The sequence below is a fragment of the Mesoplodon mirus genome, assembly GCF_964341445.2.
Source record: "Mesoplodon mirus genome assembly, chromosome: 1".
Lineage (NCBI taxonomy): Eukaryota > Metazoa > Chordata > Mammalia > Artiodactyla > Ziphiidae > Mesoplodon > Mesoplodon mirus.
Window position 1 is genome coordinate 71,352,481 of NC_138976.1, and position 24,251 is coordinate 71,376,731.

At 34.8% G+C, this 24,251-nt stretch overlaps 1 protein-coding gene across 4 annotated transcripts in view; it reads right to left on the bottom strand.

The window, feature by feature from the left end:
* The window catches only part of JAK2 (Janus kinase 2), a 252,887-nt gene that overhangs the window by 9,783 nt on the left and 218,853 nt on the right, over positions 1–24,251 (bottom strand). For all 4 annotated transcript variants that reach the window (XM_082605232.1, XM_082605231.1, XM_082605229.1 and 1 more), the window contains 13 exons: positions 23,513–23,624; positions 21,428–21,614; positions 20,620–20,747; positions 19,000–19,134; positions 17,817–17,904; positions 16,111–16,238; positions 14,831–14,969; positions 13,767–13,918; positions 13,468–13,618; positions 12,583–12,719; positions 10,160–10,349; positions 8,696–8,820; positions 8,352–8,524 (listed from right to left, as the gene is read on the bottom strand). In XM_082605232.1, the coding sequence (XP_082461358.1) occupies positions 8,352–8,524; positions 8,696–8,820; positions 10,160–10,349; positions 12,583–12,719; positions 13,468–13,618; positions 13,767–13,918; positions 14,831–14,969; positions 16,111–16,238; positions 17,817–17,904; positions 19,000–19,134; positions 20,620–20,747; positions 21,428–21,614; positions 23,513–23,624 (1,845 nt within the window). The remainder of the gene's footprint in view (positions 1–8,351; positions 8,525–8,695; positions 8,821–10,159; positions 10,350–12,582; positions 12,720–13,467; positions 13,619–13,766; positions 13,919–14,830; positions 14,970–16,110; positions 16,239–17,816; positions 17,905–18,999; positions 19,135–20,619; positions 20,748–21,427; positions 21,615–23,512; positions 23,625–24,251) is intronic.

A 24,251-nucleotide genomic window follows, 5' to 3' on the forward strand; every position in this document is an offset into this window, starting at 1 on the left:
AATTTTAAGAAGAAAAAGGAATAATGCAAAGTTTCTATCAAGAAGAAAGTCTGTTCCTATACATTTTTAAGTGGGTGACAATGGGTATCAAATTGCTGTGTTGTCTGGATTTCCTTGTATACATCTAAAAGATTGATGTACCATACTTCAATGTCATTATTTACAATACTTTATAAAATACATTATTTACAACCATCTAAATTTACAAAGGAAAAAATTAGCTATCAATTTAAACATGTGCCAGAAAGAATACAGCTTTTGATAATTCTTTCAATGGGTATATATGCACAACGGGTTTGAAAATCAATGACCTAGATTCCTGCAAAAGTTGCCTAACTAGTCTTCTCTCTGCTGTTAGCCTCTTCTTAATATAATGTACCCTCTATACCTCTAGTTCTCAAAACTTTTGGTTTGAAGTCCCCTATACTCTTAAAAGTTATTGAAGTGCCCCCAAAGCTTTCGTTTATGTGGGTTGTATTTACCAATATTTACCATATTAGATTTCAAAATTAAGGAAATGTAAAAGTATAAACCCAGTAATGTTATCATAAATAACATTTTTTATAAAAAAATAACTATTTTCCAAAACAAAAAATTTTGTATTTAGAGTAGTATGTTTTACATTTTTGTAAGTTTCTTTAATGTTGGTTTAATAGAAGACATTTTCTGTGAGTGGTTTTTTTAAAAAATTTTTATACAATTTTTAAAGGTTATACTTCATTTACAGTTATTACAAAATACTGGCTATACTCCCCACGTTGAACAATACATCCTGGTAGCCTATCTCAAAGGGCCCTAACTCCCGGGCTGCAGACCAGTACTGGTCCGCAGCCTATTAGGAACCGGGCCACACAGCAGGAGGTGAGCGGCAGGTGAGCGAGTGAAGCTTCATCTGCCGCTCCCCATTATTCCCCATCACTAGCGTTACTGCCTGAACCATCCCCACCATTGCTCCCATTACCACCTGAACCATCCACTGCCCTCCCCCCACCGTGGAAGAACTGTCTTCCATGAAATCGGTCCCTGGTGCCAAAAAGGTTGGGGACTGCTGGCCTATCTTATACCCAATGGTTTGTACCTCCCATTCCTCCATCCCTATATTGCCCCTCCCTACTGGTAACCACTAGTTTGTTATCTATATCTGTGAGTCTGCTTCTTTTTTTGTTATGTTCACTAGTTTGTTGTATTTTTTAGATTCTACATATAAGTGGTGTCATACAGTATGTCTTTCTCTGACTTATTTCACTCAGCACAATACCCTCTAAATCCATCCATGTTGCTGCAAATGGCAAAATTTCATTATTTTTTAAGGCTGAGTAGTATTCCATTGTATGTGTAAAATGAGAGTGAAAAAGGGGAATAACATCTTAGTATTATTATAAAAATACTTTTGATCTCACAGACTCCCTAAAGGGTGTACCAGAGGTCCCCAAACTTTGAGAACTGCTGTTCTCCACCAAAAGTGGAGCTATCTTCCTAAAATATGAATCTCACCATTATCCCCTGGATAAAGCCTCTAATATCCCACCTGCACACTGTCTAATGAATAATGTCTGAATGCACTAACATGGCACACAGAACTCAGTATTATTCCGTTTGTTCTGTGGTAACACCATTCACTTACAACCCTGCTTATCCTGTTGTTCTAGTCATCCTCCTCATGGAATACCCTTCCTCTTGTCCATCTGGTGAACTATTAATCAATAGTTGAAATGCCATCTTTTAGTTGTGGTTTTCTCTGATTAATTTAAACCCTCAGCAGAATTACTGCACTCTAATGTTTTTGCATCATCTTCTTCATTATTGCACTTACATACTGCATTGCAATGACTGGATTACACATTTGATTTTTCCTAAAGTAAGAGACCTTAAAGGTAAAGGATTATGGATAGTGAACCTGTCAGTTGAATTTCCACGCTGTATCAAACTTTTCCATTTAGTTCAGCCTTCCTTGTAAGGGACAGTTCTCTTTTTTCTGATGCTGATCCTATATTCTTATTCCAATTTCCTTGTATGGTGTTTGGAACACAGTAGGTGCTTCATAAGTAGATGCTTAATAAGTATTTATTAAATTGTATTCACTAAGTATGCCAAAATCACTGGAAATCCATATAACTAATCATTATGGATTGCTAGTTAATTCCATTTAACTTCTCTAATTTCTCATTCTGAAAAAACAGAATGAAATTCATGTATCACTGGGGACATGACCAAAATATTGACAGTCAAGTTTAGAAAAGTCTTATTTTCTAGTTTCACTTAAACCCTAAAAATAATTAGATAATGCTAATGCTCATAATTATCATCAGGATATTCCTTTAAAATGTTTTTAGTATTATAAAAAACTTCAAACATACACAAATTAGAGAACAATGAACAACCATGTACCTGTCACTTAGCTAAATTCATTGCCCACCTTGTTTTATCTACTACTCCCCACCTGCACACAACAGTATTTATATGAAATGAGTTCTGGATATGACAGTATTTCAACCATATTTCATACCATAACGTTCCCAGTATGCATCTCTAAAACATAAGCAGTCTTCTTTAAAACACATTCACAATGCCATTATAAATCATTCTCCTGTGTAAGGGGTTCAAGATAGCAGCCTAAGAAGACTCTGAGCTCACCTCCTCCCACAGACACATCAAATTTACAGCTACACATGAAGTAATTTTCCTCTGAAAAGTATCTGATAACTAGATGAACAGCACCTCCACAACAAAAGATAAAAGAGACTCATTGAAACAGGCAGGAGAGGCAGAGAGACAGTCCCACCCAGGACCCCATCCCAGGAGCAAATCAGAAGGATCACAAAAATATATAACTTTTTGGAGTAAAAAAAAAAAGGGAGTAAAGGGATTGAGCTCCAAATCACGTACCTCAACCCTTGAGTGCAGCACTGGGGACACAAGCCCCTAAAACATCTGTTTTTGAAAATCAATGGGGATTAAGTCCAGGAGAACCACATAACTGTAGGGAACAAAGAACCCGCTCTTAAAGAGCTCACACAGACCCACCTACCCTGAGAAACAGCACAAAAGCAACAGTGTGAAAACACCTACACCATAAGTGAGGGAGACCTACTTACTGATCTTAGAGCAGGTGCTAGAGAGGCAGGAACCTAATGGGACTTTCTCTGGAGACAAAAGCACTGGTAGATGACATCTTTGCAACCTCATTCTAACTTGCTGGTGATATAGCTAGTGGGCACTATTTTTGGTGCCCTTCTTCTAGCCTCCTAGCACCAGTGGGTGTGCTCCTCCCACCCTGAACCACAGCTGAGCCAAAGCGAGCACCCTGAGTGCCCTGCCTACCCAGTGCAGATGTCACACCACAATTGGGCTGGACAAACACACGATACCCCACCCTCCCCACACAGTAGCTGCACCATAACTGGGATGAGCAAGTGCCCCAAACCCAGTCCACACTATGCAACAGCTCACTACAACCAGCAGGTGAGCACCCCAAATCCCACACATCCTGCATCATAGCAGCAGCCCCACCACAGCTTGTAGGTGTGCACAGTCCACATGAAGAACACCTGTTAAGTGCCTGGGTCTGGTGGCCAGGGAGATTGTGCTTCTGGGCCCTATGTGTTATCTCCTACACAAGAACAAGACTGGAAGAGGTAGCCGTTTCACCTAATGAATTTTAGACAAATACAGAAAGTTATGCAACATGAGAAGGCAGAGGAATATGTTCCAAACCAAAGAAAAAGACAAATGGCCAGAAAAAGACATTAATGAAATGGAGCTAAGCAACTCACTCAACAAAGAGTTCAAAGCAATGGTCATAAAAATGCTCACTGAACTCAGAAGAAGAATGGATAAACACAGCAAGAACTTCAACAAAGAGGTAGAAAATATAAGAAAGTACTAAGTAGAAGTTATAGCTAAACTGAAAAATATACTTGAGGGTTTCAACAGAAGATTTGATGAAGCAGAAGAACGAATCAGCAAGCTGGAAGATGAAACAAATAGAAATCACCCAGACACAGTTGCAAAATGAAAAAAAATTTTAAAAAGTGAATATACCTTAAGGGACTTCTGGAACAACATCAAGCGAACAGCATTCATGTTATAGGGGTCCCAGAGGAAAAGAGAAAGGGAGAAAAGGTCAGAAAAATTTGAAGAAGTAATGGATGAAAACTTCCCTAATATGGGGAAGGAAGCAGACATTCTGGGTCTAAGAATTTCAGAAAGTTCCAAATAAGATGAACCCAGAGAGAACCATACCAAGACACATTACAATTAAGATGGTAAAAGTTAAGGATAAAGAATCTTAAAAGCAGCAAAAACGAACAAACAAAAAGCCCCCCAAACCCCCAAAACACTACTTATTAAGTACAAGGGAAATCCCCAAATCAGCAGATTTTTCAGCAGAAACTTTATCAGCCAGAAAGAAGTGGATGACCTATTCAAAATGCTGAAAGGAAAAAATTTCCAACCAAGAATTCTCTATCAATTCTACCAGTCAAAATTATCAATCAGAACTGAAGAAGAGATGAAGAGTTTTACAAATGAGCAAAAGCTAAAGGATTTCATCACCACTAAACTGGCCTTACAAGAAATGTTAAAGGGACTTCTCTAGGCTAAAAAAGAAATGGCACTAATTAATAATAAGAAAATATATGAAAGTAAAAATTTCAGCGGAAAACATATAGTAAAGGTAGTGGCTCAGTCACTTATAAAGCAAGTATGAAGACAAAAGTAGTAAAGTTAACTCAAATTACACTAATTACTTAAGGGAAGCATAAAATAAGAATATGCAAAAGGCATCATCAAAAATATAAAATGTGGCAGGGGGAGAGTAAAAATGTAAAGCTTTGCTTTACATTTTAAGTTGTTATCAACTTAGAAGACACTGCTATATACATACAATGTTATATGTGAACACCACAGTAACCACAAAGAAAAATCTTACAGTACACACAGAAAAGAAAATGAGAATGGAATCTAAACATAATACTAAAAAAATCCAGCAAACCACATGGGATTTTTGCATCTATGTTCATCCAGGTATTGGCCTGTAAAAAATCCAGCAAACCAAAGGGAAGACAGAAAGAAGAAAGGAACAGAGAGGAACTATAAAAACAGCCAGAAAACAATAAACAAAATGGCAATAAGTACATACATATCAATTACTTTAAATGTAAATGGACTAAATTAGCCAATATAAAGACATATAGTGGCTGAATAGATAAAAACAAAAAACAAGACCCATCTATATGCTGCCTAGTAGAGATTTATTTCAGAAGTAAAGACACACACAGACTGGATGTGAGGAAAAAGTAATGAAAAGAAAGCTGGTGTAGCTATACTCACAGCAGATAAAACAGACTTTAAAACAAAGACTGTAATAAAAGACAAAGAAAGGCACTATACAATGATAAAGGGGTCAATCCAGCAAGAAGATAAAACATTTATAAATATATATGCACACTACGTAGGAGCACCAAAATATATAGAGCAAATATTATTGGCCCTAAAGGGAGAAATTAAAAGCAATATAATAATAGTAGGGGAATTTTAACACCCCACTTACAGCAATGGATAGATCATTCACAAAAAAATCAATCAAAAAGGAAACATTTGGCCTTAAATGACACATTAGATAAGATGGAGTTCACAGATATGTTCAGAATACTCTATCCAGAAGCAGCAGAATACACATTTTTCTAAGGTGCACATGGAACATTCTCCAGGATAGATCATGTGTTAGCCCACAATATGTCCCAGTAATTCAAGAAGACTGAAATCATATCAAGCACGTTTTCCAACCATAATGGTACGAAACTAGGAATCACAATAAGAAAACTGGAAAACCACAAAAACATGAAGATTAAACAACATGTGACTGAACAACTAATGGGTCAATGAAGAAATCAAAGGAGAAAAAAGAAAAAAAGCCTAGGGACAAATAAAAACAAAAATAAAGCACACCAAAATCTATGGAATGCAGCAAAAGTGGTTCTAGGAAGGAAGTTCATAGCAATACAGGCCTACCTCAAGAAACAAATAAAGTCTCAAATAAACAACCTGAATTTGCACCTAAAGGAACTAGAAAAAGACCAAAGCCCAAAGGTAGTAGAAGGAAGGAAATAATAAGATGAGGGCAGAAATAGAGACTAAAAAGACAATAGAATAGAACAGATCAATAAAACCAAGAGCTGGTTCTCTGAGAAGATAAACAAATCAAGAAGCCTTTAGCTAGACTAACCAAGAAAAAAAAGGAGAGGGCTCAAATAAATAAAATTAGAAACGAAAGAGGACAAGTCACAACTGATACCACAGAAATACAAAGGATAATAAGAGAATACTACAAACAATTATATGCCAACAAAGTGGACAACCTAGAAAGAACAGACAAGTTCCTAGAAACATATAATCTACCAGGACTGAATCGTGAAGAAACAGAAATAGAAAGCCTGAATAGTCCTGAATAGTAAGGAGACTGAGTCAGTAATCAAAAAACTCCCAACAAACACCAAGTCCAGGAAACAGACAGCTTCACTGATGAATTCTTCCAAACATCCAAGTAAGATTCAATACTTTTCCTTTTTAATTCTTCCAAAAAACTGAAGAGGAGGGAACACATCTAAACATGTTATGAGGCCAACATTACCCTAATACCAAAACCAGACAAGGACACTGCAAAAAAAAAAATTACAGGCCAATACCTGGATGAACATAGATGCAAAAATCCTCAACAAAATATTAGCAAACTGAATTCAACAATACATCAAAAGGATCATATCCCATGATTAAGTGGGATTTATTCCAGGGCTGTAAGGATGGTTCAACATCTGCATGAACAAAATGAAGGATAAATACCATACGACTGTCTCAACAGATGCAGAAAAAGCAACTGATAAAATTCTAACACCCATTTATGATAAAAACTCTCAACAAAGTGGGTATAGAGGGAACCTACCTCAACATAATAAAGGCCATATATGACAAACCTACAGTTAACATCATACTCAACAATGAAAACCTGAAAGCCTTTCCTCTAAGATCAGGAACAGGACAGGGATGCCCACTCTCACCACTTTTATTCAACACAGTATTGGAAATTCTAGTCACAGCAATTAAGCAAGGAAAAGAAAGAAAAGGCATCCAAATTGGAAAGGAGGAAGTAAAACTCACTATTTGCAGATGACATTATACTATATAGAGAAAATCCTAAAAACTCCATGAAAAACAAAAAACAAAAAACTGTTAGAACTAATAAATGCAGTAAAGTCACAGGATACCAAAAAAAAATCAATATACACAAGCCAGTGACATTTCTATACACTAATAGCAAACAAACAGAAAGAGAAATTAAAGCGATCCCATTTACCACTGTATCAAAAAGAATAAAATATCTAGGAATAAGTTCAACCAAGGAGGTGAATGACCTGTACAGTGAAAACTGTTTAAGACACTGATAAAAGAAATCAAAGAAGGCACAATTAAATGGGAAGACAGTCCATGCTCATGGATTGGAAGACTTAATATTGTTAAAATGTCCATACTACCAAAAGCAATCTACAGATTTAATGCAATTCTTATCAAAATTCCAATGACATATTTCACAGAACTAGAACAAATTCTAAAATTTGTATGAAACCGCAGAAGGTCCCTTGAGAAAGGGAACAACCTTGAGAAAGAAGAACAAAGCTGGAGGTAGCATGATCCCTGATTTCAAGATATGCTACAAAGCCATAGTGATCAAAACAGGTTAGTACTGGCATAAAAACAGACACCCAGATCAACCAAACAGAATTGAGAGCCCAGAAATAAAACCATATATATATGGACAATTAAATTATAATAAAGGAGCAAAGAACATACAATGGAGAAAGGACAGTCTCTTCAATAAATGGTGTTGGGAAAACTGGACAGACACGTGCAAAAGAATGAAATTAGACCACTATTTTACACCACATACAAAAGTTAACTCAAAATAGATTAAAGACTTGAATGTATGACCTAAAACCATAAAATTCCCAGAGGAAAACATAGGAAATAACTTCATTGATTATTACTATAAATATATAAATGACAAACTTTTTTTTTTTTTTTTTGCGGTACGCGGGCCTCTCACTGTTGTGGCCTCTCCCACTGCGGAGCACAGGGTCCAGATGCGCAGGCTCAGCGGCCATGGCTCACGGGCCCAGCCGCTCCGCGGCACGCAGGATCTTCCTGGACCAGGGCACGAACCCGCGTCCCCTGCATCGGCAGACGGACTCTCAACCACTGCACCACCAGGGAAGCCCAATGACAAACTATTAATAGTAAAAATAAAGTTTGAAGTTTGTGCTCCAAAACTTCATTTTACTGTACTAAAATATACTCACCAGAATATGGGACTTTCACCAGGTTCTTTCACTTTGTAGTATTCTTTGCCTTGTGGCAACACTTTGGTTAAGCCAAAATCTCCTATTTTTACTCTGTTTTCATTCTCCACCAATATATTCCTTGTTGCTAGATCCCTGTGGATATACCTTTTTGTACCAAGATATTCCATACCCTATGAATAAAATAACATTTTTCTTTCAGCTAGCTTTATAAACATAAACAATTTAAATAGTCTTGTATCATTCTACTCCCTTAATTATCTAAGAAAAACCTTAGAGGATTTCTTAATAATTACTTCAACATATTCTCTTCATCTACAACAAACAGCCAGGATATTAGGTACCTTGCATATCTGAGATGTGTACTGAAGAAGTTTTTTATGATCTATCCGTTCTTTATGTTTTTGGAGATAGTCTCGTAAACTTCCATATGGTAAATATTCCATAATTAATCTTAGATTACGCCGGCCTATTAACACACAAATGAGAACATAATATTTTACTCTGCTATACTTTACTGATGAACTGTTAGAAAACAACTGTATAAAAATGACTTAAAGATATATAAAATCTGAGTCTAAGGGACTTCCCTTGTGGTGCACTGGATAAGATTCCACACTCCCAATGCAGGGGGCCTGGGTTTGATCCCTGGTCAGGGAACTAGATTCCATATGCATGCTGCAACTAAGAGTTAGCATGCCACAACTAAGGAGCCCTGGAGCCGCAACTAACACCCAGTGCAACCTAAAAAAATAAAAATAAATAATAATAATAGTAATAAAGTGTGGCTGGAGTTTTTTTTTTTTTTTTTTGGCTGCGTTGGGTCTTCATTGCTGCATGGGGGTTTTCTCTATAGGCGTGCAGGCTTCAGTAGTTGTGGCGTGTGGGCTCAGTAGTTGTGGCTCACGGACTCTAAAGCGCAGGCTCAGTAGTTGTGGTGAACGGGTTTAGGTGCTCCGCAGCATGTGGGATCATCCTGGACCAGGTATCGAACCCACGTCCCCTGCACTGGCAGGTGGATTCTCAACCACTGTGCCATCAGGGAAGTCCTGGAGTTATTATTAAAAAAAAAAAATCTGAGTCTAAGATGACAAAACCTGATTATAAAATTAAAGGTGATGTAGTAGTTAAGAGCAATGACTTTTTTTTTTTTTTTTTTTTTTGTGCGGTAGGCGGGCCTCTCACTGTTGTGGCCTCTCCTGTTGTGGAACACAGGCTCCAGACATGCAGGCTCAGCGGCCATGGCTCACGGGCCCAGCTGCTCCGCAGCATGTGGGATCCTCCCGGACCAGGGAACGAACCCGTGTCCCCTGCATTGGCAGGCGGACTCTCAACCACTGTGCCACCAGGGAAGCCCAAGAACAATGACTTTTTGAATCAAAAAGATTTGAATAGAAGTTTTTAAAATAGTTATGTTTTAATCTTCTGTAACCCATTATGCAAACCAAAATAAGCTGATGAGAAAACTTCCTTTCTCCTCATCTATACTGAATAAAAAGCATCTAATTAAAAAAAATAATATTTTCACAGAAAATTTCTTTCTTTAAAAATGACATTCCCTTGGTAAGTTTAAGCAAGAATGGTAACCACCATCCTCAGTGAAGAGAATGATCAATCAAGTAGTCAAGGACTTCCTGTAGTTACAGCCCACCAACACCAAGTACAATCTCCAGTCATACAGAATGCTTCTTTCTCTGGGCACTGGAATATTTTAAGTCCAGATCTGGAGGCATTATAAGTTTCTACAATATTACCCAGGGTGTCAAAGACATACCCTGAGTTCAAAAAAGTATCAATGGGCAACATACCAGCACTGTAGCACACTCCCTTGTACTTTACAATGTTGTCATGTTGCAAGGATTTAAGGATTTCAATTTCCCTTTCAAAGTCTCTGAGGTGCTCTTCAGTACTGTGCTGGAGCTTCTTCACAGCCACCACCTCTCCAGTGTTGTCTTGTAGAGGGTCATACCGGCACATCTCCACACTCCCAAAATTACCCTAAACAATACATCACATTAAGAAAGAAATCTCAAGTTTTCTAGAAAAAGTACTAATAAATTCTGATTATACAGGCAATTTTCAGCAGCTAGAAGATGTATCTCGAAACTCACATTAAACAACTTTCAGAACAAGAAAAGGAGATAATATTTCAATAGGTGAGTGGTAAACTTAAATATTTAATTTCTTCAAAAGGAATTACAGGCTGAGATATAAAACCTTCAAAAAAGCATTTAAACAAATCATTAATTTTTAAGATAAGCCAAGGGACATGCCAGGGAATTCCTAAATTTCTATCACTAACTTCCAGGAAGAACTTTTTTTCTTCACAATATAGCCTTTGATGTCACTGTCAGTGAGCTATATGGAATAAGGGTATGTTACAGACTGAATGTCCATGCCCATTCCCCCAAATTCATATGATAAAGCCCTAACCCTGAATGTGAGTGTATTTGGAGATAAGGCCTGTGAAGAGATGATAAAGATTAAATAAGGTCATAAGGGTGAGTCCTTCATCCAATAGGCTGGTGCCTTTATAAGAAGAAGAAGAGACACCAGTTCTCTCTGCCATATAAGGACACAGTGAGAAGGTGGTCACGTGCAAGCCAAGAAAAGAGCCCTCACCAGAAACTGAACCCTACCGGAACCTTGATCTTAGACTTTTCAGCCTCTAGAATTATGAGGAATAAATGTCTGCTGTTTAAGCCAAGGTCAGCCTGTGTGGTTGGCAGCTTCTGTGATTATCTCCCAATATTCTCTACATTCTGACATTCAAGCTCTTTTAAAATCCCCTCCCCTTGAGTGCAGGCTGGATTTATTAACTCATTTTTAATGAACAGAATATGGCAGGAGTGATAAGATGCCACTCCTGAGATTAGGATATAAAAAGACAACGGCTTCGATCTTGGGTATTTGCTCTCAGCTCCTGTGTTGTGAGGCAGCCTGTGGAGAGGCCCGTGTAAGTGAGCTTGGAAGCAGATATTCTGAGGCCTTGTCAATAGCCATGTGGTAAGCTTGGAAGTAAGCCTTCCCCTAGTCAAGCCTTCAGAGGAGACTGCAAGACCTGGCTGACACCTTGATTACAGTCTAGTGAGAGACCTTGAGCTATAACCACCCAGATTCCTGACTCGCCTAACCTGTGTTATAATAAATGCTTTTTTGTTTTCAGCTGTTACGTTTTAGGGTAATCTGTTGCACAGCAATAGATAACTAATACACCCAAATACATACTTTTTTTTTTGTCATTGCTACATACTTTGAAACATTCCCAAGACTATTTTACAAACCAGGAATGACAGCAAAGTATTAATATAACTAAGCCAATACATAATATAACACCTGATATTTAGCTCTGGTAAAGCTGCATCAGAACATTTAGTTTAGATTCAATACCTAAGTGAGGCCTTCATAATACATCCAAGCCAAAATCCAGTTCATAAAGCTACATGGTACAGAACCCTATACTAGCAAGCTTAGAGGAAGAAAGAGGGCTTTACCACTATGATTGGACCTGCTAAGAACTAAGGTTTTCTTGGTCTTACTTAAAATATGTAGGCTATGCATGACTGTGTGACCTTTCAGCAGGGACAGACTGTCTGCTAGTAAACATGGTCCAGTCAACATCTAGACTCTGAACAAGCAGATTAATTATTTCTCTCTGAGATGACTGAAAAAAGACATGGGTGGAAAGGCTTAATTAATTGTTCCTTTCTGTATCTCATAACCAAAGCGCCCTCTACCAAGAAAGAGTCTCATGGTCAAATTAATTGGGGAAAATACTGCCTAATTTATCCATCTCTCTTGAAAATGTTCAATGCACAGTACATGTTAAAGGTTCTGAGAAGTTCTTCAGTAAAGACAGCTGTTTATTTAACACAGCATTTCTTCAACATCTGACAACTAAACCTTTTTTCTACAAACACTTTTTTAAACTTTTTATTTTATATTGGAGTATAGTTGATTAACAATGTTTGTTAGTTTCAGGTGTAGAGTAAAGTGATTCAGTTATACATATACATTTATCTGTTCTTTTTCAAATTATTTTCCCATTTAGGTTGTTACATAATATTGAGCAGAGTTCCCTGTGGTATAGAGTAGATCCTTGTTGGTTATACAAACAGTCTTTAAAATTTTGTGGAAAGTGAACTTTAGAGAATCTCTTAAGCCTTTTTTTCCCTAAATAAAATGTTTTACAATTATATTTCAACTATTTAAAAATCTTCTGACATCTTACCTTGCCAAGTTGCTGTAGAAATTTCAAGTGTCTCTCTTCAAATTGTGTAGGGTCTCGGTCTTCAAAAGCACCAGAAAACCCTAGGGCACCTATTCTCATATTAGGTAACATGTCATTTTCTGTTAATAGTTCGTAATCTGGAGAAATAAAGAATATTTCTACCATAACCTGGCAAATCTATTCTCTAGGTTAAAATAATACATATTCAAGCTGACCAAAATAATCAGAATGAGTTAGAAATACTAAATACAAATCGATACAGGGCAACTCTAATAGTTTTGATTATGTTAATGGAAGCCTTGAATTATAACCCATAATCTAACATGTTTTCAGTAAAGATTTTTACAAAGGGTAAATGAATACTTTCCAAAATAGGTAGTTTTAATAGTTATAAAGTAAGATTATATGCCGATTTTTGTGGTGAGAACAGCAAATAGTATTGGAACAGGAAATACTTATAGGTCAGACACATGTATATTTAGCTATGTATTTTAAAGGAGAAGAGGACAAACAAAAACAAATCTACTTCATGTTTACAAAATTAATCAATTACAGAATATATGAGAACTAGTTAAAAAACACAAATAATTGTTCTTAAAAAGTCAAATAAGTCAAATAAACTTCTATAGTTTACTACTCATTAACTGGCAAACTGAGGTTATTAAAAGGGAAAAAGCCTTTTTTAAAAATGGAAATACTTCACAGTCAATGAGACCAGAAAATGTATAAAGTAGGAAAAGTCAAATGAACGTAAGAAATTAAGAGGGTTGAAAAGATATCAGGGAACTGTCCAGAGGGGATTACAAAATTAGTATGGATTTATTAAATATAACAAAGATAGAAAGATAGCTGGAGACTCATTAGGATTGCTCCATCAATACATACCTGGGGTAAACAAACTATTAAGATCTCGTATGATGGCTCTGAAAGAAGGTCTAAAATCTGGTTCGTAATCCATACAATTATTAATAAGATTTGCTAATTCTGTCCACTTTGGTGCAGGAAGCTGGTGCCTATTTTCATAAAACTGTAGTTTCTATAATTAAAGAACCACATATTGATAATAAATTATAAATGCCGTATCAACCTTTTTTACATACAATGGGCTAAAGAAAATCAAATCATGTGCAAAATATATCAGGGATCACAAGGTAATTCCAACTTCACCATTTACATGAACTTACTCTTTGAGAATCCAAAGCACTCAGGGGCTTATCTCCTCCACTGCAGATTTCCCACAAAGTGGTACCAAAACTCCATTTGTCTGTTGCCAGATTTAGATGTTTAGGATTTTCAATGCATTCAGGTGGTACCCATGGTATTCTCTCCTGCAGAACTTTCAAATGATAGGAACAAAGTATGGTTAAAGAGTTCCCACAATTAAACAATTCTTATATATGTTAATAATTAATAATTTTTGCTGTATAATTAAGAGATTTAAAGAGTACAGAGTCCTTTCTCCTTCACCATATGAACATATATTCTCTTTCTTCACATCCCATTCCAAAGGGTAAAGTCCCCCTGAGTATAAGATCTAACTAAGATCCTATAACATTTTCTGCCCTACAGTCTCTGTCTTCACTTCATATAAAGGCACCAAGTTTAAGTACTATTGGCTGAAATAGGAAACCAGGCATCAGTGTACAAAAGTTGATAAATTTGGATTCTAAGTTTAGAAATTCAATTAGAGAAATTAGCTAATGTAATGAAATACAATTACAACACAACTAGGATCAAAAAAATGCCTCTCAACTATCTGACTGAAATTTTTACTTTAATTAATTGTGTTAAGGAGAAGGTTATCAACACAAAAGTTTTAAGAAGTCATAATTAGCTGAATAATTAAACTAAATAGAAAATTCAAACTAGATAATATATCTTCTCAAATTTTTATTTAATGACTAAAGGGAAGAAAAATTTAGAAAAATTTACTTGTGGCTCAAAAAATGATATTTTAAAATTTCACAATAAAACTGGATAAAATCCGATATTCCATATATAATTAGGGATTAACACTGTTTTAAAAAAATCACCTTACAGTACGTAGAAACATGCTTATAAGAAAGGAGGAACAGAGACTAGGATGTAACTATAACTTAATTTAGATTGCTAAAAATGGTAACTAAATTTTATTATTAATCAAGAACATGTCAATAAAATAGAATTTGAGAAAAATTAACAGCCTGATCTTTATGCCTCTTTCCAAGCAAAGCTTAATAAAGTTAAATTCGATCCCTGTAGAACTTACTGTCCTTTGGCAAAACTGTAATACTAATGCCAGGGTCACTAAGTTTGATGAAAGGAGGATTTCCTGTCTTCCTGTCTTCTTCTCTGATAAGAAGAATATTTTTGGTGCACACATTCCCATGAATAAGGGTTTTTTCTTCCTATTAAAGTTAAATGCATATACATTCAAATATTAATCCACAAATAATTTGAGCACTTAATATGTCCAAGACCCCAAAATGGATTTAAAAAGTAAAAATAAGAAAACAGTATTAATAAACATTAATTGGAGGCACACTTTGAGAAAATAAAAGGAAATTTTATGGCATCACTGTGCTTCATGTTTTACATTTTAAGTGAAACAATGCTCTATACCCACGAAGAAACAAATACTTTTAAAAAAATTAATTAATTATTTATTTTTGGCTGCATTGGGTCTTCGTTGCTGTGCGCAGGCTTTTCTCTAGTTGCGGTGAGCGGGGGCTACTCTTCATTGCAGTAAGTGGGCTTCTCATTGCGGTGGCTTCTCTTGTTGCAGAGCACAGGCTCTAGGCGCACAGGCTTCAGTAGTTGTGGCACGTGGGCTCAGTAGTTGTGGCTCGCAGGCTCTAGAGCGCAGGCTCAGTAGTTGTGTGGCACGGGCTTAGTTGCTCCGCGGGGCATATGGGATCTTCCTGGACCAGGGATTGAACCCATGTTCCCTGCATTGGCAGGTGGGTTCTCAACCACTGTGCCACCAGGGAAGTCCACGAATACTTTTTAAAACTACTTAATGCCAGTTCACTTTATTAAGCTGAGATTTTAAATAGTATATATTTGTAGGTGGTAGTTAACAGCAAGAAATACTGTTTCTGTTCAGTAGGTGCATTCTTAAGGATCTGATCACTAGCTGGCCCTCTGGTATTCTGCTTCTCTGGCAAAACTGCTTTCTCAATGGACATAATGTCCAATTACCCACAAATACCATAACAAGGTATTTTCTGCAGGGATTTTTTGCTATTCATAGTTAGCACAACATTTTTTTGGTAATTTTTCATTAAATTCTCTGAAGCCAAGATACACAAACTACAGACTGTCCATCAGCAGTTCTAAGAGATTGATGGGATGACAAAACTATTTCTTTCAAAATTGATTTCACATAAATATATACCTAAAATAATCCCTTTCATCAACTAACACAGATTATTTTAAATGACTCAACATCCATTTACAGATTTATTTCTTGGTCCCAGGTCAAGATCCTTTCACATTGCTTCATAATCTAAAACAGTAACTTGACAAAAGAATATACTAATTACTTACTAGAAAATGCATGGCCCATGCCAGCTGTTTAGCCACTTCAAGTTTCCATAATATATTTATAGAATTTTTATTCTTTTTCAGATATATATCTAGTGATCCAAATTTTACAAACTCCTGAACCAGAATATCTGCATTAAAATATAATGATAATAATAAGGCTCAAGTACAGTACAGTAAAATATATATAATTTTAAACTTTTATAATTATATTTATAGTTATATGTGGTATTATAGGTAAAGAGATTAAACTACGTAAAATTCACTAATTTAAAGAAAGGTTAACAGCTATATAAAATGTATATTGGGGTTTTAGTTTATTCACAACAGAAAGAGGTAAAGTCTAAACAATTACATATAAACACAATATTATATATAATTGTACATTATGTATAATAATATGTAGATGTATGTAGATCGAATCCCAAATTTTGGTTCCGCTTCATCTAATATTAAAATTAGTTTTCATATGATATACAACAACTTTTGGTGACAAAATTACCTTTGGACCTTGCTGGGTAACTAAAACAAATGTTATGAAAGTTTTGCTGCCTATAGTTAATTTGGAGAACAGTCAACATGTCAATAATAAAGAACTGACTGCAGGGAAATTTACATCAGGGCAAGTGTCAAAAAAAAGACCTAAGAGTTACAATGAGCAAGAGCTTAGTAAAACTTTTTAATGTGGCATGTAAGACATACCATATTTCAGAGATACCACTGACTGTCATATGTCCCATTATTATGTGTCATAAAATTTTAAAAATTGCCAATTAAATTATGAAATGCCATCAATTATATCACATTTCCTAATTTCAGATATTTTTAATGTGAAAAAAATGTATCACAGAATCAATGAAATAAGTATAAAAGCAAATGTAAGATCTGGGATTATTTGCTCTAAAACATTGTTTTCAAACTTTGTAAAGAAGTATATTCTTTTTTTCCCCTAGATGAAAAATTATGGGAAACATCAATAAATAAAAAAGAGAAATACAGAACCACTTTAGTTGGCGGTGAGGGGCAGAACTCTCCACTCTGCATTTAGATTTACTCCCATTTCATCAGTCCCCTGAGATACCTCTGCAGAACAGATTTGAAAACTATTGCCTCTGAAAAGACTATCAATTTTCAAAAACATGAAAAAATGTTATATAAGTATGGATGCATACTTAATCTACATTACTAATGGAAAATTAATTACGTAATTTCTGAATGTAAACTTTTGAGAGTTTTTATGAACAGTTTTAAATTTAGCCATAAATTATATCTATATCAACATCCAATCATTTCAGTCAGTTCCATTACAATTCAATCTAACATTTATATGCTTTGTCTTAATAATTTCAAAGAGATCTGTACTGAAATGGCCAGTTATTACAATGTTATGTTGAACCAGCCATAATCTGTATTGCTATGGTCAACAGAAAAGGTTGTTTTTGTTTACTAGAATACTCTACTGTTCTGGCATTTTAACATAAGCCATATTAAATGTTTACTGCATTTTAATTTCATTCATTGGTTTCCTTTTTAAGACGATATAACTGAACAGTTCCACAGCGTTTTTGGTTTCAACAATATTTAATTCCTGTTAAATTATAGTTTATATTGATATCTATTATCCTGAAATTGAATTTTCTATATAAATAAAAATGGATGTTCTGAGAAAGGCATAACGTTAACATAAGGAAGCCAGTCGTTTTACTTACTCTCCTCTCCACAGACACATACTCCATAATTTAAAACCAGATGTTTGTGAGAAAGCTGGCTCATCATGCTTGCTGCTTCAAAGAAAGACTAAGGAAAAGAAAAATATACAAAAGATGCAAAAGAATTATTTTTTGTGTCTAAAAGCATTCATAGTTCAGAAAGATTCTCTCTGCCATAAGAGAAATGCACTTTCTCCTATTAGCGGGACTACAGATAAGGTTACAATGTGCTTTGGTCCCTTCAGATGGACTTACAACTGCCATCAACCTTGATGTTAGAGTTCATTCTCAGGAAAACCTTGAGTAAGCTTGGTTCAAGCAGACAGCAATGTGAAAGAGCAATAGTGGTTGGTACAGGGCAACATGAATGATGCAAGATTAACAGGCTTAGACCCACAGCACCTAGAATAGAGAACAGAGGTACGAAGAGAGACAGACACCAAAGACAGTGATGTGGGACTGCAGTAAATGGATGGGAGCTTCAAGCAACACTTCCTAAAAAATTAAGAATGATTGCTGTAACAACTATGTCAGGAGACTGGCATGGTATTAACATCACTCTAACTCAACTAAACTTTGCCTTGAACTTCTGGGTATGGCTGTTGAAGATCACAATCACCAACACTGTGGTGTTCTGGATTAGAACAACTCTTTGGCTTCTATGTTTCACATTATCTTCTACTAACATCCTTTAAGACATTTTAAGTATCATAAATGTTTGTTACATCATGTTTGGTGATATTGTACTATACTAAGGACTTTGACAACTGGCAGCTGGGTTTCTGCTGGCTAGCATCTTTGGATGATGCCCAGAGGTAACAACATTTCACCTAGAGTGTTCCTCACATACACTGCCTTTCAAACTTTTTTTAAGTAGATGAAATTATAGAGGAAACCCATGAAGCTCTGGGGAGCCAAATTTAAAAGCCACTGCTTTAGTATATGCAAAGATGTAATAATACACATAACACAATGCTTAATATTTAGTTTGGAAATTAGTTATTATGAAAAAATTTCATATTTTTTAGACCCACCAGAATACATCCTCAGAAAGGTCCTTGATATATATATACTTTTAAAAATTACAATTTTGAAAGGCTGCATACATGAATGTGTTGTGTACATATGAGAGCATATCTTTAAATATCATAAACTACATGAACGACAAAAGGAATATACAAACCTCTGAATAGTTTCTATGTGCTTTATCTAGAACTTTTAAAAGAACTTCTGTTTCATGCAGTTGACCATAGTCTCCTACTTCTCTTCTTACACCTTTAAAAATTTTGGTAAAAGTTCCTTGGCCAAGGCTTTCATGCTTTAACAGAAAAAAATGGAAAGAAAGAATGAATAAAGATGGAGAAAGAAGTGGGAATTAGGAAATATGTGCAATGACAAACAGTCTTAAAAAATCCACTAGTACTTCTTGCATATCCTTACAGAATAATTGTTGAAAGACTGCACTCTGAAGCAGGGCTGCCTGCAATCTATTATTATTAGTTTTGTAACGTTAGTCAGGTTACCTGGCAACTCTCTGCTTCTTGTTACTCACATAAGGATTCATATCTTTATAATTCTGGATAATTCTATCTATTGTCTCCTTAAGGAACTCAGACATCAGTTGGTTTTTCTCATTCTACTCTCCATGTCCCTTAAGTTCTGTTTCATAACTTCCATTTCTTTCTCCCTCTCTGCTGCCTTTGAATAATTTCCAGATCTAACTTTCAATTCACTAGTTCTCTCTTCAATTATGAGTAATCTGCTTTTTAATTTGTTCATTTTTTAAATGTCAATGAGTATATTTTTCATTTCTATACTTCCCCCCCCCCAAATCTTTTTGGGCTGTTTTGATGTCTTGGTTTTTCCCGTGTTTTCAACTCCTTTTTTATTTTTAAACATACACACACACACACACACACACACACACACACACACACATGTATTTTATAATCTCTATCTGAAAAGTCTGTTATATGAAGCTCTTGGAGTATAATTTGATATTTGTCAGTCTTCTGACTCTTGCTTAATCTGGGATTATTTCTCTGTATGTTTTAAAATTTTCAACTAAAAGCTCATGTTTGGAGTCATTTTAACTGTGGGAGCCTTGGGTGGCCTAGATTAAGAGTATATTCTTCCAAAAAGATTTTATATTTGCTCTGCCAACCACCACAGAGTGTTACTAGGGGAATACCACTTGTTATTTTAATTTAATTTATTGGCTTAGGGTTTCTCAAACCATGCAGGTGATATAAAGAAACCCAAACTCAAAAGTTTATAATTACAAATTCTCAGGACAGACTTTTTCATAACTAAGAGCTCAACTAAAACAGACAACACTCTTCTCTTTTTGCTAGCAGGTAAATTTTTCACAATCCATATATTTTTCACTGAGGATGTATTTACGTGAGGGTCCTGGTAATCCTGATCCCCCAAAACGTTCTGTTGCCAAACATCAGCTCTTATGTACTACTTTGTTTTCAGTACCTTCTTTGAACTTCCCTTACTTTCTTGAGAACTTGAGAATTAAGATACTTTTTTAGAGGAAGACTTTTAATTTTTAATTATTAAAATTTTTTTTTAATTCCTGAAAAGAGAATACAATTCCTTTCTTAAAATAATTAACTTAAGTTCGGTATCACATTTTCACAAGAAATAAAAATATGTGAATTGCTATAAAATTTTTATAACATAGGTTATAATAAAATAGTTCCAAATGTTATATGAATGTAATGTGGGGTAGAACATGAAGAAAACAGTTGTTTTAAAAAGACAAAAAGACAATAATCAGCATCTAATGACTTACAAATATCAAATCTTCATTTCTGATTTTGTGGAACACCATTTGGTTCACATTATTATGCCTCTGTAATGTTGGTGAGGTTGGTACATCAGAAATACCATTGGTTCTGAAGACTAGAAGGTTTGATTTATCTGTTTAAAAAAAGGACCGAATGAATGAAAAAAATATATATATATATAAAATCAAAACACACTGAGGATATAAATTGCTCCAAAGGGATAAAATAAAATGTGTTCTATATACAAGAAATGCTTAACAGCCTTTTATTCATTTTTTTCATAGAAAATTATTTTAGTAGTTTATTCATTGAACTTTGATGTACTCTAACCAGTTATTTTATATATTCAAAATTATAATCCCTTCCTTAACTAGTATAATTTTTCAGGAATTTTAATAATAATTTTAATATGCCTGTTACTTCAAAGGATTTCCAACCTTACTATTTTTATTTTAAAAGATAATTTAAAAGAAATTAAAATTCTAAAAGAATCTTAAAGTTTTTACTTAGAATAACATGAGAATTTGGTACTGAGGTCTTTCAGTTCAATAAATAGTGACTTATTGATACCATGAAATTATTATTTTTTAAAGTACATTTTAGAATTACAAAACTTTAAGTCACTTCTAGAAAACACAAACCAAACTGAACAATTCTATTAGAGGATGCCTGTACAACATATCAGGAAAAAATTAATTTGTTTTTCGAGCTTCTTCTTTCCTATTTCTTTTGAAATCAACATGCTGAAAATATCTCCCACCATATACACCATCCATGGCCAATATTTTAAAAATAACTAGAAATCTATTTTACCTTTTGGCTTTGGGGGACAGCATTTAGTAAACTGGAAAATTATACTGTCTGAGCGAACAGTTTCCATCTGATAGCAATTCAAAAGATCTTTAAGATTACTGAAGTTTTTCTTTGTACCACTGAGGTTGTATTCTCCATTCTCATTTTTTGTAATCAAACAGTGCTTATATTCAATGACGTTTTCTCTCTATGTAAGTTTAATTATAAAGAGAGGGAAGGAAAAATCACAATGGACATAATAGTGATTACTGTGACAAAAATGATATCACAAAACAACCAAAAGAACATTTAGACATTTGAACCATGAATACCAGCATAAGGTGAGAGAGGTGTTTGCTTCCTCAAAAAGGCATCTAATTACAAGTGCCTAGCCTACAGAAATGGCTTAAGAGTTATTTTATTGAAAGGCAAGGAAGAAAGCAATAATAATAAACAATAATAATACCATCCTTAACAGCTTTCCACCATTTACATAATAAAGTCTAAAACTATTTTAGCATATAAGGCCTTCCATGAGTTGGCTTCTGCCTCCATCCCCAACCTCAACTCCTGCCACTCTCAACATACAACCCATGCTCTAGCTACATTAGGTGACTTAAAAATTTTCAAGCAAATGCCATGCCGTTTCATGCCTTGATAACTGTATGTGCTGTCTCTCTACAGAATGTACATCCTTTCCTTTTGAGCAATGTACTTTTTATTCAATCCTTAAAACTCAGTTCAATTTCCACGTTTTCTGTGAAGTCCTCCCTAACTCTGACCCCATTCCATAAGCAAAGGTGACTACCTATTGTGCCTCTACTGTATTTGTTAATGATGTCTAATATGGCAATTTAAATATTTTTCAGTTTTTCAATGTTTGTCTTATGTGCTCTATTACGAACTTGCTCAACCATCTATTTTTTGAACTGCTTCTTATAAACATATTCAACCAACTTAGAACCATTTTTATAAAATTGACTCATTATCTCCAGTCAGTCTCAAGTGCTTCCTACTCCAAAGGACCTTTCTTAATAATTGTAATCCCTTCTCTTATTGTCAATATTTGCTTACACTGGATATACTGAGTAATAAACAATGCTCGATTTAGTATTTTTTGGTATACTCTATTTTTGTTTTTCCAAAAGATAAATTTCTTGAAGCAGGGTTATAGCATAGACTCCCTGATATTTAGCCCTCATACTGTGCTGGGCAAATACAGTAAATATAAAAAATATATGCATTTTGATTTGATAATTGAATATAATAGACTATCATATATGACAGTAAAGATATTGTGAAATTAGAATAGATTATCAGTATTTTACAACGTTAAACTCATGGAGCAACCTGCTTTATGTATTGTATTTATGGACAATTACTCCACTTTACATATGCTAAATATAAGATGATTGCTTTTTATAAAAATTAAAATAACAACACAATCCTTACATTCTCTAATTTTAAAGAGATAAATTTTGTAAGCAGCTACAAAGTTTCTCAAGATTTATACCATGAAACTGCCTTATAAGTGATAGTATCTTTTTAGATAATTTTGGATAGTAAACAATCTTAGCTGAGATCCAAAATTATCTGTATTAACAGTGAGATTTCCTTGCAGTTTTACATTTAAAACATACATCGTAGATCATTATTCTTAATATTGGAAAACCACTAGTTAAAAGTGCAATAATGTCTCTTTCTTTGTTATTACCCTATTTCACTCTAATCCTATAACCATTATCTGTAAAAGGAAAGTTTACTTCTGATTTATTTAGTTCTACATGTTTTGGTAAAGATATGCATTTTTGTGAAAAAAGAGACTTCAAGAGACTCGATGAAAGCTGACACACTGGTAACACCCAAACATCAAAAAAACAAATTCCAAAAGATAGCAAGATATTACAAATAATTTTTAATATAAATCCTAGAAATTATATCTTGTTTATGAAGAATAGCTGAGGTAAATTAAGTTTACTTAATTGCTAGTTATCATATCCAAAGCCATAATTCTGAGTATTAAAAAGGAAATATGGTAGATATTACAAAAGGGAAATTATATGCACTAAATAAAGATGTTACCATTAATTAGTGTGACACACTAACCTCAACAGCAAAAGTCAGAAAATATTTATTAAAGTCCTTAGGACTGCATCGAAGTACATAGAGTCCAGTCTGATTACCGGCTTTCTTCAGTTTACTGATGGCAAAATCCATTCTAAAGGTAAAGAAGTAATTTGAATGATAATGTAGCAAGAACCATGACATTATGACCAAAATGTCATCTAAAAATCGAAAGTCAAATCTCCTCTACTTTATATTTTTGTCAATAATCTTACAAGGAAAAATATTAAAGTACCAAGCTATTCTGCAATAAGTTCAAACCGATTCAAGGGGCAATTATATTGCTTTAAAAACAAAAGTTATTATAAGACATACAAAATCACAAAGGACAATTCATTCATATGAATTTTCTGCCTTCTGATTTCAAATTTAGTATTTTAAAAACCATAATCTCGGGCTTCCCTGGTGGCGTAGTGGTTGAGAGTCCGCCTGCCGATGCAGGGGACACAGGTTCGTGCCCCGGTCCGGGAAGATCCCACATGCCGCAGAGCGGCTGGGCCTGTGAGCCATGGCTGCTGAGCCTGCGCGTAAGGAGCCTGTGCTCCGCAGCGGGAGAGGCCACAACAGTGACAGGCCCGCGTACCGCAAAAAAAAAAACAAAAAAAAAACATAAGAAAAACCCCATAATCTCATAAAACTTCATTTAACAATACAAACAATATGTCATAAGACACTTATGTCTCTTCTACCACAGCAATTGCTAATATAAAAATTTGTGCAT